Source organism: Arvicola amphibius, chromosome 2, assembly GCF_903992535.2.
Source record: "Arvicola amphibius chromosome 2, mArvAmp1.2, whole genome shotgun sequence".
Lineage (NCBI taxonomy): Eukaryota > Metazoa > Chordata > Mammalia > Rodentia > Cricetidae > Arvicola > Arvicola amphibius.
This window is the reverse complement of record NC_052048.2, coordinates 182,156,146-182,170,288: the sequence shown is the minus strand read 5'-3', so window position 1 is coordinate 182,170,288 and position 14,143 is coordinate 182,156,146. Positions and strand designations below refer to the sequence as shown.

General features: G+C 35.7%; 1 protein-coding gene across 6 annotated transcripts in view; it reads left to right on the top strand.

The window, feature by feature from the left end:
* Positions 1-14,143, top strand: part of Cnot4 (CCR4-NOT transcription complex subunit 4) — a 107,371-nt gene that overhangs the window by 71,099 nt on the left and 22,129 nt on the right. For 4 of the 6 annotated variants that reach the window (XM_038317935.1, XM_038317933.1, XM_038317934.1 and 1 more), the window contains exons 9-10: positions 4,474-4,723; positions 6,481-6,978. In XM_038317935.1, the coding sequence (XP_038173863.1) occupies positions 4,474-4,723; positions 6,481-6,978 (748 nt within the window). Of the gene's footprint in view, positions 1-4,473; positions 4,724-6,480; positions 6,979-11,688; positions 12,869-14,143 lie in introns of those variants that run through there. The other 2 variants (XM_038317937.2, XM_038317936.2) reach the window with 1 other exon arrangement.

The window sequence follows — 14,143 nt, the reverse complement described above, 5'->3', positions numbered from 1 at the left end:
TTAAGTGTTTATCTGCCTGATGAAAATTCTGTTTAGGTCCGCACTCCATTTTGAAATTGGGTTATTTACTTTTTGATGTCTGATTTCTTGAGTTCTTTATGTGGTTTGGAGATCATCACTCTCAAATGTGGGGTTGGTGAAGATTGTTTCCCATTCTGTAGGCTGCAGTTTTGTTCTATTGATGATGTCCTTTGCCTCTCAGAAGTTTTTCAGTTTCATCAAGTCCCATTTATTGTCAGTTTTAGAGTCTGTGTTACTGGTGTTCTACTCAGGAAGTTGTCTTCTGTAACAGTGCGTTCAAGGCTGTGCCCCACTTTCTCTTGTGTCAGGTTCAGTGTAACTGATTTGTGTTGAGGTCTTTGATGGACTTGAGTTTTGTGTAGGATGATAGATAGCGGACCTATTTCCGTTCTTTTACATGCCAACATCCAGTTATGCCAGCACTATTTTTGAAAATGCTTTCTTTTTCCGTTGTATAATTTTTGGCTTTATTAAGTTAGTCCCTTCTTAATCAAAATTACTTTGATAACCACATACAATTGTAGAATATCACAATGCAGCATCCTTCAAATCGACTTCAGTTCCTGGTTGTTTTGATCCTGTACAAACGGTTTCAGCTAGCTTGCCTTCTGAATTATTACTTTGGAGTTGTTCCCCTGTTAGTGTTCCTTTCCTCTTTGCTAGCAAGTATGGTTTTCGCTCACTGTATATTCCCATAACAACAACCACTCACGCATGCACGCACGCACGCACGCACGCACGCGCACGCACACACACACACACACACATTGATACACAGAAACTTGAACAAAATATAGAACTTTGCTTAGCTTTGTTGCTTTGATCTGCTGCTTTGTCCCACTGAACTTCCCCTTGGGGATAGGAGTTGAGTAGGCATGGTTTGTGTGTGTGTGTGGGGTGGTCAACAGCCCAGACTCCCAGAAGACAAGCTGGGTGTAGCAAGCTCAGTTTATTTTAGGAAGGGAAAGCCTTACATACCCTCCACCCACCTCAGGGAGGGGAAGCAGCAGCAATGGCATCAGGGTCTCGGGTGTCAGCTGGAGGCTGGTTCAGGTCTTCTTGTCTCACAGGCACAGCAGCTGTTGCTAGCAACTCCCTTGACTCAGTTTGGGGAAGTGATATATTGCATTCTCAGATAGCTGGTTTAGTCCAGTTTTTAACCCTTTGAGCCTGGGCAAATAGCCCTCCACAGAGCGTAATAATAAATAAGAAAACACCAACTTTGCTCTCATAGCCAGGCCTTCACTCATTTTACTAGACAGTGTGGGACATCTCATTGGCGCTCTCTCTCTCTCTCTCTCTCTCTCTCTCTCTCTCTCTCTCTCTCTCTCTCTCTCTCTCTCTCTCTCTCTCTCACACACACACACACACACTCTCTGTGTGAAGGTATGTTCACAACCCACAGCTCTTGAATAGAGTTGGAGTGACAACTTGTGGGAGTCAGGTGTCTCCTCCTGCCATGTGAAACTCAGGATTTCAGGCATATTTATCTACTGAGGCATCTTTCTGGCCCCATTCACCTTAATTTTTTGGTTTGTTTTTCATAGTGGGGTCTTTCACTGAACCTGGAGCTTACCATGGCTAGCCTAACTAGCCAGCTGTGCTCTTGGGGTTCAACATGTCTTGGCCTTCCCAGCACTGGGTTATAGACATGTGCCTCCACACCTGGCTTTTTTATGTGAGCACTGAAGATTCAGGTTCTCATGTTTGTGGAACAAGTACTTTTACTGATTCATTTTTCTGGCTCTCCATACATCTTTGTATATTGGTAAAATTACTGTATTTTTAATCTCTTGTGTAAAGAATGGCCATTTTCCCACAATATGGGTAAAAAACTGATAAAACTAAAATGCAGTACTTTTTTTTTTTTTTTTTGGTTTTTCGAGACAGGGTTTCTCTGTGGCTTTAGAACCTGTCCTGGAACTAGCTCTTGTAGACCAGGCTGGTCTCGAACTCACAGAGGTCCGCCTGCCTCTGCCTCCCGAGTGCTGGGATTAAAGGCGTGCGCCACCACCGCCCGGCTGCAGTACTTTTTTTAAAGTTTTTAGTCACAAATTGTGTAAAATAGCCTTTGTATATTTTGAGTTGACTTTTTTTTTTTTGGAAGGTGGGGGGTTTGAGACAGGTGTGTCAGCTCTGGCTGTTCTGGAACTCTTTCTGTAGACCAGGCTGGCCTTGAACTCACAAAGAACCACCTGCCTCCCAAGTGCTGGGGTTAAAAGCATATACCGTCACTGCCCGGCATACGTAATTTTTTTTAAAAAAATATGAGCTAAAAGTAATTGGGGCTGGATGCTTTTGCAGAGGACCCAGGTTTTTTGATTCCTAGTACCAATATGGTGGCTCTAGTTCCTCTAGTTCCTGGGGATCCAATATCCCCTTTGACCTCTGTGGATACCATGCACACATGTGATGCATATACATGCACACAGGCAAGATACATATTCATACACATAAAATAAACCTTAAAATTTTTTTGTTACAAGGGAAATTAAAAGTAGTTACAAGATCTACTCTTTAGCATATAATCAGTTTTGACATTTTTCTTTTTTTTATTTTAAGACAGGGTCTTATTTACAAGCTGGTTTTGTAAATAAGGCTGACACTGGCCTTGAGTTTCTGATTCTCTTTACCTAAACCTCCCAAGGGCTGGATTTACATACATATATAACATGCCTAACAGTTTTCTATATATACTATATTATTTTTCAAATATATCTAAGAATCATAAGATTTTGTACTCATCATCATATTTTGTTCACTTCTTGTTTTGATACTGGATTTAGAAAATTCTGTTTTGGAGAATACTTTCAACAGTTACAAATTTTGCATCATTCTCTTTTCTTCTTGTAATATAATATTCCTTTTTCTATTGTCTTCACACATTTGTCTTAATGCATTTTACTTCTCATAGATAAATGTAAGGCTTGTAAGGCCCGAATCTACCCTAGGTACTCACATAAAAACTGAGCACTGTAGTGTAAGTCTGTAAACCCAGCATTGGAAGGACAGGGGACTGGAGGATTCAGCACAACTGCCTAGATGATCTTCAAGTTCATTAAGAGACCTTGTCTCAAAAACTAAGTAGAACACGTATAGGAAGATACCCAGTACAGATTTCTGGCTTTTGTATGAATTTACACACATGCATACATAATCATATAAATACACACAAACAAACCAAAAGAAAAAACACACCTTCTTCATGCACACAGAAACCCCCACATATAAACTTATAAATTTGAACTGAATGTTTGTCTATAACAGGAATTTTCTTGTTTGTTTTGGTGTGGTGCTGGCAGTTGAACCTAAGGCCTTACCTGTACTAGATAAGGGTACAATGATATGTTCCCAACTCTGTATGAAGTATTTAAAAGTCTTTTTTCCCCTGTTGATTTTCTATTAGTATTGAGTTGATCAAACAGCATTTATTGGAGTCATCTCAGAATACTTTTTAATGTATGAACATTGGTAATATTAAAAAAAAACTTGAATAATCTTAGTTATCCTTTTCATTTTCCCAAGACAATCTGTATAAATAGTGCACAGGTAGAAAACGAGAGGTATGTTACTGTCCCTCAGACCATGGAATTAGATACCTCAGAGTCAATTAGGATTTCATCTTGGAATAAGCATGGGGTTTTCTTTTTTCCTTTTTGTTTGTTTGTTTAGTTGGTTGTTGTTATTTTTGCTTTTTGCTTTTGATGCTGAGGTTTGAATACAGGGTCTTATCCATGGCTATACTCCTAACTCCAGAATTATTTTTTAATGACTATTTGAGAAAAGCTTGGTTAGATCTCCCTTTATATTGACTAAAAACTAATACTGGGGGCTGGAGAGATGGCTCAGAGGTTAAGAACAATGGTTGTTCTTCCAGAGGTCATAAGTTCAGTTCTCAGCAACCACATGGTGGCTCACAGCCATCTATGAAGGGATCTGGTGCCCTCTTCTGGCATGAAGACCATACGTGCAGCCAGACACTGTATAAATAATAAATAAAATCTTTTTAAAAAACCTAAAATACTTAAAATCATCTAATTTGCAAAAGGACTATTTTGCATATTGTCCTTGGAGCTAGTCATTCTCTTATTACCAGTTTGAGCATTCCTGATCATTTATTGTTACTCTTAAAGGTTTTTACTCGAGCAATTGCTCTTGAGCTATATAATGAAATCCTAGACATCACTTATTTGGAAGGGTTTTTGGGGAGTTGGAAAGTACAAGAAGAAAAAGTGTAAAAGAAGATGAGACTGGCTTAGTCTTTTCAGGAACTCTTTTTTTAAGTACATGTATAAATTAATGAATTGCATGCTTTTCTCAAATTCCACACTTTGATTCAAAAGTCAGGTGTTCTGGCTTGAAGATAACTGTTAGCAACCATTTATTGCAAATGTTTTAAATTGTGGTTTATGAAGATACAAACTTAGCTTGACTTCTTCCTCTTTCTTTTAGATATCTAACAGTGATACGCCTTCACCACCACCTGGTTTATCAAAATCCAATCCTGTCATCCCCATCAGCTCATCCAATCACAGTGCACGATCTCCTTTTGAAGGGGCAGTAACAGAGTCACAGTCATTATTCTCAGACAATTTTCGCCACCCCAACCCTATACCAAGTGGGCTTCCTCCTTTTCCCAGCTCTCCACAAACACCCAGTGATTGGCCTACAGCTCCAGAACCACAGAGCCTTTTCACGTCAGGTATGTAATTAGTAATCAGACTCATAGAAATTGACAAACGTTGGGATACATTTTGGTCGATATACTTCTGTCTTGTTTTCTGTCAACTTTCTTTTTTAAAAAATGTAAATTATTTAAACTACATGGTGTAGGCATATTAAAGAGGTCCACAATAGCCTGAAGTAAAGTATAACAAAGGCTTATTATTTGGGAAAACTCACCATAAGGGTGGAGATCCATGGTCCTCTGTGGGCTCTAGGACCACACATGCTTTCTCATTTGCTCTTATAGTTCCTCATACCACACCCAAATGGGCCAGTATCAAAAAGGCTATTGACTAATGGAGTTCCCATAGTACCCCCCCCCCTTTTATTTAAATAAAGAGTTCTAAGCCTAATACAAATCTATATACAATAAGAACAAATATCAAGCAAAAAACATGCATAAAAAATTAGAACTACAGCCGGGCGGTGGTGGCATACGCCTTTAATCCCAGCACTCGGGAGGCAGAGGCAGGCGGATCTCTGTGAGTTCGAGACCAGCCTGGTCTACAAGAGCTAGTTCCAGGACAGGCTCTAAAGCTGCAGAGAAACCCTGTCTCGAAAAACCAAAAAAAAAAAAAATAAATAAAAATAAAAAAAAAATAGAACTACAGCCAGCATGAAAAACATCAAGCAAGGAACATACGCTAAATGTCCAGTCTAAAGTAATTAGCAAATAAAGGAGTTCCCACACAACATGGTATTAGATACTGTGTTGCCTAGAAATTACATTGTTGTAGAACAGACTTATCTAGAAGTTATTTATTACGTTATTTTCTCAAATTAAAAACTTACTCTGTGGCTGAGCATGGTGGCACACACTTTTAATCCTTGCAGAGAGGCAGGCTGGATCTCTTGAGTTCCAGGACAGCCAGGGCTACACAGAGAAACCCTGTCTCAAAACCCAAAGGGGGGTGGGGGGGGTGCGGAATAGAAGCTAAAAAATTTTGCTTTGGTAGTAACTTAGGACTCAACTTTTTAAGTCAGATTTATGCTTATGTAATACAATTTAGGATCTTCACCTAATTGTCTAATTGACAAGTAATTTATTTAGTAGTAAAAACTAAATTTTGCCCCCTTTCTGCTATTTTATTTTTAATTTTTTTAACATGGTTTATATTTGTATGAGAGTTATGCTTTTATCCTTTTGAAATTATGTTCACCTGCAGAAACTTTGATGTCTTTTATTACGTCACATTTAGATGAAACTAGACTGAAGAATCAGGTGAATGGCTAAGAGCATTTGGGATTAGAAAGCAGAGAGCACACCATTTCTCTTTTTATTCATTAAAAATTTTTTTATTAGGCTGAAAGATGACATAAATTAATAGCCACAGTAGCACCTGTGATGTAGACAATTAAAAACATTTAATTAGATTTTTAATTTATCTTAGTATATAATATAAGAATAAGTCTTACCAGTTAGAACCTTTTAAACTATAGTACTTTTAATAACATGCTGGCTGGTTTTAACTATGAATGATGGGATATAATCTGTAGTTTTTCCTTCTGATTAGCACTATCAGTCTAGATCATTCAGCTTTTTAACTTCATAATTTAACAGTGAATCACTGCTATAAATTTATGAGGTCCTCTAAAATTAGTGATCTCACATATGATTGTTTTCTATTGTAGTGTAGCATGTTTAACTTCTACTGGTAGACTGTAATGTAGGATGTTTAATGTACACTGTGAAGATAGACTTTTTATGTTCATCACTATTTTTATTCTCAACAGAAACAATCCCAGTATCATCATCTACAGACTGGCAAGCAGCATTTGGCTTTGGTTCTTCTAAACAGCCAGAAGATGACTTGGGGTTTGATCCCTTTGATGTCACTCGAAAAGCCTTAGCAGACCTAATTGAGAAGGAACTGTCTGTCCAAGATCAACCTTCCCTGTCTCCCACATCTCTTCAGAACTCCTCCTCACACACTACAACCGCCAAAGGTCCAGGCTCTGGATTCCTGCATTCTGCTGCACCTACAAACGCCAACTCTCTTAATAGTACCTTTTCAGTCTTGCCACAGAGGTTCCCTCAATTTCAGCAGCACCGAGCAGTTTATAATTCGTTTGGTTTTCCAGGCCAGGCAACCCGCTATCCTTGGATGGCCTTTCCACGCAATAGCATCATGCACTTGAACCACACAGCAAACCCCACCTCAAATAGTAATTTTTTGGACTTGAATCTCCCGCCACAGCACAACACAGGTCTGGGAGGGATCCCCATAGCAGGTAGGTTCATTTGAAGCATCTGAGAATATGTGTGTTATTAATGTCTTCAGGTTGCTGGGTGGTTAGGGTTGCTGGGTAACAAGAGTATACAATTGTCTTAGAAATTTCTATGAAAAACGTTACATCTTTAACTTTTTTTTTTTTGGATTGAGTGAATGCCTTGTAATATGGAGCTTTATAAGGATGGTGGAGTATTATACCTACTTACTGTTTGGAAGCATTGTATTTAATAGGATAATTTCCAGACATTCAGATGATATGTAAACACAAAAATGAAAAAGAAAAATTGGGCTCTGATATTATGGTGTTATAAAGGACAACACCATAGTAAAAATATCTTGTGTTATATTCTAAAAGTAAAGTGGTTAAATTTTTTTAATCAAAATTAATGAGAGCATGAGGGATAAAGCCACTCTAACTGCTATATCAATTGCTTGTTTTGACTGATACATACATGCACACATCACTGTGCCATATGTGCATTTAACAATATTTGAGAACTTCATTTATCAATGCTTTATAACCATATTATGTTACAGACATACTTTTGTGGAAAATTGTTTAGGAGAGATTTTATTAGTTGACTATGTTTCTATTTCTGAGAACAGTAAATTTGGATGAATAAGGTAATACAAGTTTGATGCCAGGGGACTTCTGGTTTTATATTGCTACCCTTGAAGGTTTCAGAATTTTGGGGCTTTAAGATCCTATATAACAGTTTTAAATGAAGTATCTTGGAAAGGAGTCATTCTGAATAACTGTTTTCATTGGGCCTTAGGGATGATGTTATAAAGTTTGTTCCCCTCTGGTTCTCTTCAAGTAGTACAGAATACTTCTCACCCTGTTGTGTACTTATACAATTGTTTTCGTCCCTTGCCATGGCCTTTAAAGTGTGTCATGGCATAATGTCATTACAGCAGTATACTTTCACCAATAAGGCAGTCATGCTCCTGTTTCTAGAAAGTTGACAGGTGGACTGAGAACCATCAATAGTCATTCCCTTAGAGCCAGCAGCATTTCATGTTTTAAACAAGTAGCTAGGCCTTTGTTGTTATGGATATAGTAAGGTTTAACAGTTGAAACAGCGAACTTAATTAAAACATATTGGAGAACACCTGCTGTAGTGATTTGTACATTTGATGGGGTTCATGGTATTTGGTCATTGAATTATACTAGGTTGTAGGGAATCTAGAGTAGCATTTTTCAGTCCTCTCCTTGTGATATCCACTAACTCTTGATTTCTACATGCCTTTTCCTGTTCTTCCATTCAACATACCATACTAGAATGTAATTTTGTTCGGGTTTACTTTGTTTCAATAATTTAGAGAGAAGACATTTTAATTTCTAGTAATGTGTCTTTAGCTGATCTTAACATTAAAAGTTAAGGTCCTCTTAAATATGCCAAACATTTAAAAATATCGAGCCAATTATGATTAACATTTCAGGTCCTTTTTGCCCAGCAGTGCAACTAGGTTATGTGGGAATACAAAAGTAGAGAAAACGGATGCTATTTCAGGTAGTTGATAATGTACTTGAGTTAACAGTGGGAAAGTGACTAACATGTAAGTGTGGCCCTGAAATCTGAGAAACAGTGTAGCTCATTGTTGGAGAATTTTTTGAAGAAGAGAAATTGATCTGTAATATGGTATCTTGAATTTGGGTAAGCAGCAAAAGAGATAGGTCTTTGATGTTGATGGAAACCTCCTAAATAAAGGCATAGAGACTGATACTGTGTGCCACTAGAGTAAGCAGAACTGTCTTCTGTAACAAGAGGTGTTTTTTAAATTGCAGGGATCAAATAGACAAGATGAGGAACTCTGGTAGAGAAACAGTGTACATGATATTGGACTTTTGTTTTTAGCTGTACAGACTTGGTGCCCTTGTTGGACTTACTACATGTCTATGTTTTCTAGGCTATCTGTTCTTCCTACTTCTGAGTTGTTAGTGTTCATCAGGACCCAGGAACACTTCCAAATGTTTCAAACAAGTAGATATTTTGGAATATCAGCAATGAGATGCCTCTATTTGTTAAGTGCAGGCCTTTTTGTTTTAGTTTTTTTTTTTTTGAATCTTCACCTAAAATACATAACTATTTTTAAATTTTTAAATGTAGCACTAAATTATAATCCTATCATGGGGTTTCTTTTACCTCCCTTTGCCTAAACTCAACCACAGAACATTGAAAACTTTTTTCAGAGATGCTAAAAATGAAGTCACCAACTTTAATTCTGACTCATTATTGTATTCACTGTGGGGTAAGGAGAGTTATTCCAGATTTTTAATACTTGGCTATGCATTCTTGCTTGGTATTTAAATGGTGACATAACTAAACTTGTTATTAGATTATTTTTAAAGTACTGAAGATTAGAGAAACAGTTTTAATTTATAAAAAAATAATTAAAATTGTCAAGAGTCATACTAGAATCCTGTTAGAGCTAGTCAGTATTTGACAGATGCCTTAGAATAGTTACAAAATTGTTAACTAGATGATTTAGGACTTTCAGTAACATGATAAATGACAAAAGAAAACATCTGAAATGCATCTAATTTGAAACAGTTTACCTAGGAATTACCTGCTTCTCATTTCCCAGAAATGTTTGAATTGATGATTGCCAGGAACTCAACTTTGCGTCCTCTAGTCTGTATCCTGGTGGCCTTTTGAGCCGAGCTGTTTGTTAGTGCTTCTCTAGTGGAGACTACACACTATTTGTGGGGCCTCCTAAAATAGTCTTTAAACTAATCCAGTTGTAGGAAGGAAGGTACACACACATACTTGTTCTTCAACTATGAGGAGATACAGGGTCCTGACCTATAGGAGCAAGTCAGAGTTGACAGCCACCATGTCATGCAGAAGCCTTATCTGCCTACTATATGTTTGTATTTAAAGTTTTATTTTTGTTTGTTTCAGTTAATTATAAAAACACTGATATATCTGAAACCTATCATGGGCAGTACAGTTGCCAGAAGTGTGACAGAAATTCAGTTTCCATTCCTTTGTTTCACTGAAAATATTTTTGTGCTTTAAATTGGCTATTTCTTTCAGTACTTAAGTGTTTTTAGCAGTGTTTTCTGGCCATGTGAATCTGGTTTGCTAAGTCTGGAAGATAATTGAAATTTTCCTGTTGAGCAGTTTTGATTAGTAAAAAAGGAGAAGGGATTCATTTAGATATTTTTTTATTATTGAAACTGTGTATGTTTGTTCTAAAAAGTGACTCTCTTTGTCCAGTTCCTTCATTTTATCATTGTCAAGACTGTATTCCAGCAAACTTAAATAAGTTAAGGTTGCATGTTCAGTTAGTATCAAGCTATGGTCACAGCCCAGATCTCAAAGTCAGTAATGGAAGTGGTTCTGTGATGCAACACGGATGCTCTCCTTCACAATTGAAGACCACTGGCATGTGCTGCAACTTGGCTTTCTCCCGTAATTGACTTTTGCTCTCACATACTCGCAAATCCTTTTTATTTTTATTTTTTTTAAATCCGTGGTATTTCTTCATGAAACAAATTGGCCCATGTTAGGAGTATGATCCACAAAAAAACAAAGAAAGTAGAATGGCGCTTATTAACTTGAGACTCAGTCTCTTGCTTAGGTCCTTATTAGTACTGATGTTCTCACCAAGAAATGGATTTTAAATTTGCTTTGGCACAGCCTCCTGTTATGTACTTGAGGATATAAGAGTTTGCTAATTGAAATAACCTGTTTTATGGATTGAAAGACTCTTTCTACAGTTTGTCAGTTAAGCTGTCTTTCCAAGTGTAATTTTGCAGATTTATTTTTCAAAGAATTTATTTATTTTCAAAGAATTCTTTGCTAAAATGTTTTATTATATAATACTGAAACTTATTTGGAAAAGTAAACATTAGTAAGTGTAAGTCTATTGTTTCACAGTATTACTCAAATTTTTGAAATTGTTTAGGTTTTGGATTTTTCATGTTTTTGTTCATTCAAATTCTACTTACCAGAAAGCATTTTTCTTTAAATTTTCTTTTTATAGTAACTATTTCACAGTGACTATTGAGTTTGTGTCATGCATAAAGTAAGTTACCTGTAGTGAAATAATTACCAATTACAATTAGGAGAACTGGTCTCATTCATGTATAGTTTTCTGACTAGATGTAGTCATCTTACTTTTCAGTCAATTGGATCATTGTACTGTTAATGTTTTACTATCTTCTAATTACTTGAAAAGTACATAGTAAATTTCAGATACTATATGTTAATTTTATCAATTAATGTTTATATCTATTATTTCTTTTTTCCCTAATATACGACTTACACCTTTGAAACATGAATTTATAATTTTCTTCTTTTAAAATCAGTTTTTTCTCTTGTAAGTCAAGGCTTAATTTTTTTTCAAACTAGTACTTAAACTGATAAGGAATATCTATATAAAGGTCCAATTGGCTTGGAAAAGAATGGCTTTCCTGGTCTTTAATCTTTACTTTCTTTTTATTCATTTACTTTTTGTGGTGCATTTGTAATCCAAATCTATTACATTTAATTTTACCTTAAAATAAGGGTGTGTTTAGTTTACGTTTTAGGTACTTAAGTTAATATTTTAAAATTCATGTCTTGTTTCACACCCAGATTCCAACCAATAAGCATGTATTTTATATGTGTATCAATATTCCAAATATTGAAATCATTTTTAAAGGGACTGTTAACAAATCTAGTCACCCGTAACTAGACCATGACTGACTTTTCCACAGGGGAAGAAGAGGTGAAGGTTTCGACCAGGCCACTGTCAGCCTCTTCCCATTCATTACAACAAGGACAGCAGCCTACAAGTCTCCACACTACTGTGGCCTGACAACAGGACTGAAAGGAGAGCATTAGACTCTGGGGTGCTTGCATGGGCAACTGGATTTTTGCATGATTTCTTTCTGATTTTGCATTTAATGTATACACCCAAAAGAGCCAATATAAACGTTCCTCATGCCTACAACTAGCGTGTACCTCATAGTTGCTAAAGTATTTCTTCATTAGGCCTTTAACATAATTTAATAGCATAATAATTTTGACATTGTTTCTCATGAGTGATACTATTTTTAACTCATACAAATAAACTTACAGTACTAATTAAGATCCCAGAGGAGATTAGCTAGATCTGTTCTTATTCTATTATTGGAAATAATACAAAAGTAATGGTAGTTCTTTGTTTTTTGGTTTGTGAAAAAAAATGGTAATATTCTAATCTACTCCTGAAATTTTTGAAACATTAAGATAATGTTTATTGCATTCTTTGAGTCCTTGAAAAGAAAGAGTACATATAAAGCAAAACTGGTGGTGTCTACAATGCTCAGAAAGATGTTGTCAGCCATTGTTTTTAGTTGCCTAGATTTATATCATATATTATGCATTACATGTATACAAACTGTTTTGTTCTTCATTTGCACATTTGCACTTTTCTTTTTGGATGGTTGTTAATTCTACATAGATGGTTAAAAGGTAATTATTATGGCCTAAATGCAATATAATCTCTTTTCTCATGCACTGCCTAGTATACCAGGAAATGCCTCAAACACAGATTTTCAACTTGTAGTTGACTTATTAGAAACTTGAACTTGGGGTAAACATTGTATGTAAGTAGTAGCCATAGCAGTGTAACATTTTTATTGAGCAAACAGTAGTTCTAGGTCTGTTTGGAAATTTCATTGTTAAATAACTGACATGTGATGAAAGTACCTGGCCAGAATAAAACTTACAGTAGAAGAGAGAAGTTGGGTGTCCTATAAAATGAGACCATATAAGTTGTAATAGCTGACTTTAGATAATCAAAGAACAATGGACTGAGTACTTTATAAAGGCATAATGTAAAGTGATGTTTTTGATAATGCAAAGCTTCTTGAAATAGTCTCAAAAATGATAATAAAAAATAAACTGAACTTAGTTCTGCGCAGTGGACAAAAGCTAATTTAAAAATTATCACCACAAATGCCTCTGGGGATAAAAGGAAAACCAGACCTCTTGAGAGTCTTGAAAAAAAAAAAGTTTAAAAAGTATGCCTTAATTTGTTTTTTAAAAAGAAAAAGTATTGTGAATACCAAAAATAAATCAAACTATTATGTTAAATCTAAACATTTAACATAATAATAATAATAAAACATCTTATTTGAAGATGTTGCTAATGTTATATAGCATTGGCAGTTTTTGGGTTACTTTTCAATATAAAATATGGTGACTTCCTGTTACATATAACAAAATAAATGACTTCATCCTGAGGTATAGTGGAGTAAAGTGAAAATTTATTTTTAGTTTTTTTTTTTAACTGGTTGAGGTCATAGAATTGACCAATTCTCTGCTCATCTAATTTGTGTTTTTACGAGTACAGCATAAATATCAATCTCTAGCTTGCATTTAAAAGTAAATTTATAGCAACATTATAAGAAAGCTACTGTCTTAGAAAATACCAGTATATTACTGTATGCTTATTAAGCATCAGCCTTTAAACATACCTTAACTCAGTTATGGCTTTGCTATGTATGCTGTGGGGTTGGAAATCTGGCTCCTGGTAGTGATGCTTACTGGATCTTAGCTTTCTCCAACTTTCAAGTGAGCCTTTTTTTGGCTCTGTTTCCTTACAAGGCCATAGAGGGTGACTGGCTCGTCTTCACTCACTTCTTTGTGTTGTGAGGGTGCTGCTGAGCAGAGCTGCTTTCCTTATCTTTCTCTGTTCTTTTTCATTTGAAATTTGTCCAAAGTTTTCCTAGACTTGCCCATAGTCCCTGATAAGTGTCTAAGGCTGTCTTCTCCCTGCCTACTTTCTCCCCATTTTCTTCCAACATAGCTGTGAAATCAGGAAATGCTTCCTGGGCAATTAAAATTCAGCATTATAACTTATGTTAAAAACTTACTTTTAAGTTGTTTTCTTTTTTTATAATTTCTAGACCTTATAAACCCTCACATTTTCATTTAATATGTATTTTAGAAGTCTTTAATATCATGATTTATACTAAAGCATGGAAGAAATTATGTGGTACATAAAAGTACCATTTTAATATGGTAAGCAAATTTAACAAAATGGTGGAAAGAATGAGGAGTTCTAAGACTTTCAGGTTTGTCAATACATTCTTGTATGATGAATTTCACACTAGATAGGATACTATTAATTTCACTTCTTTGACCATTATAAAGTGATTAGTCTTTTCCTTAACACAGGGATTT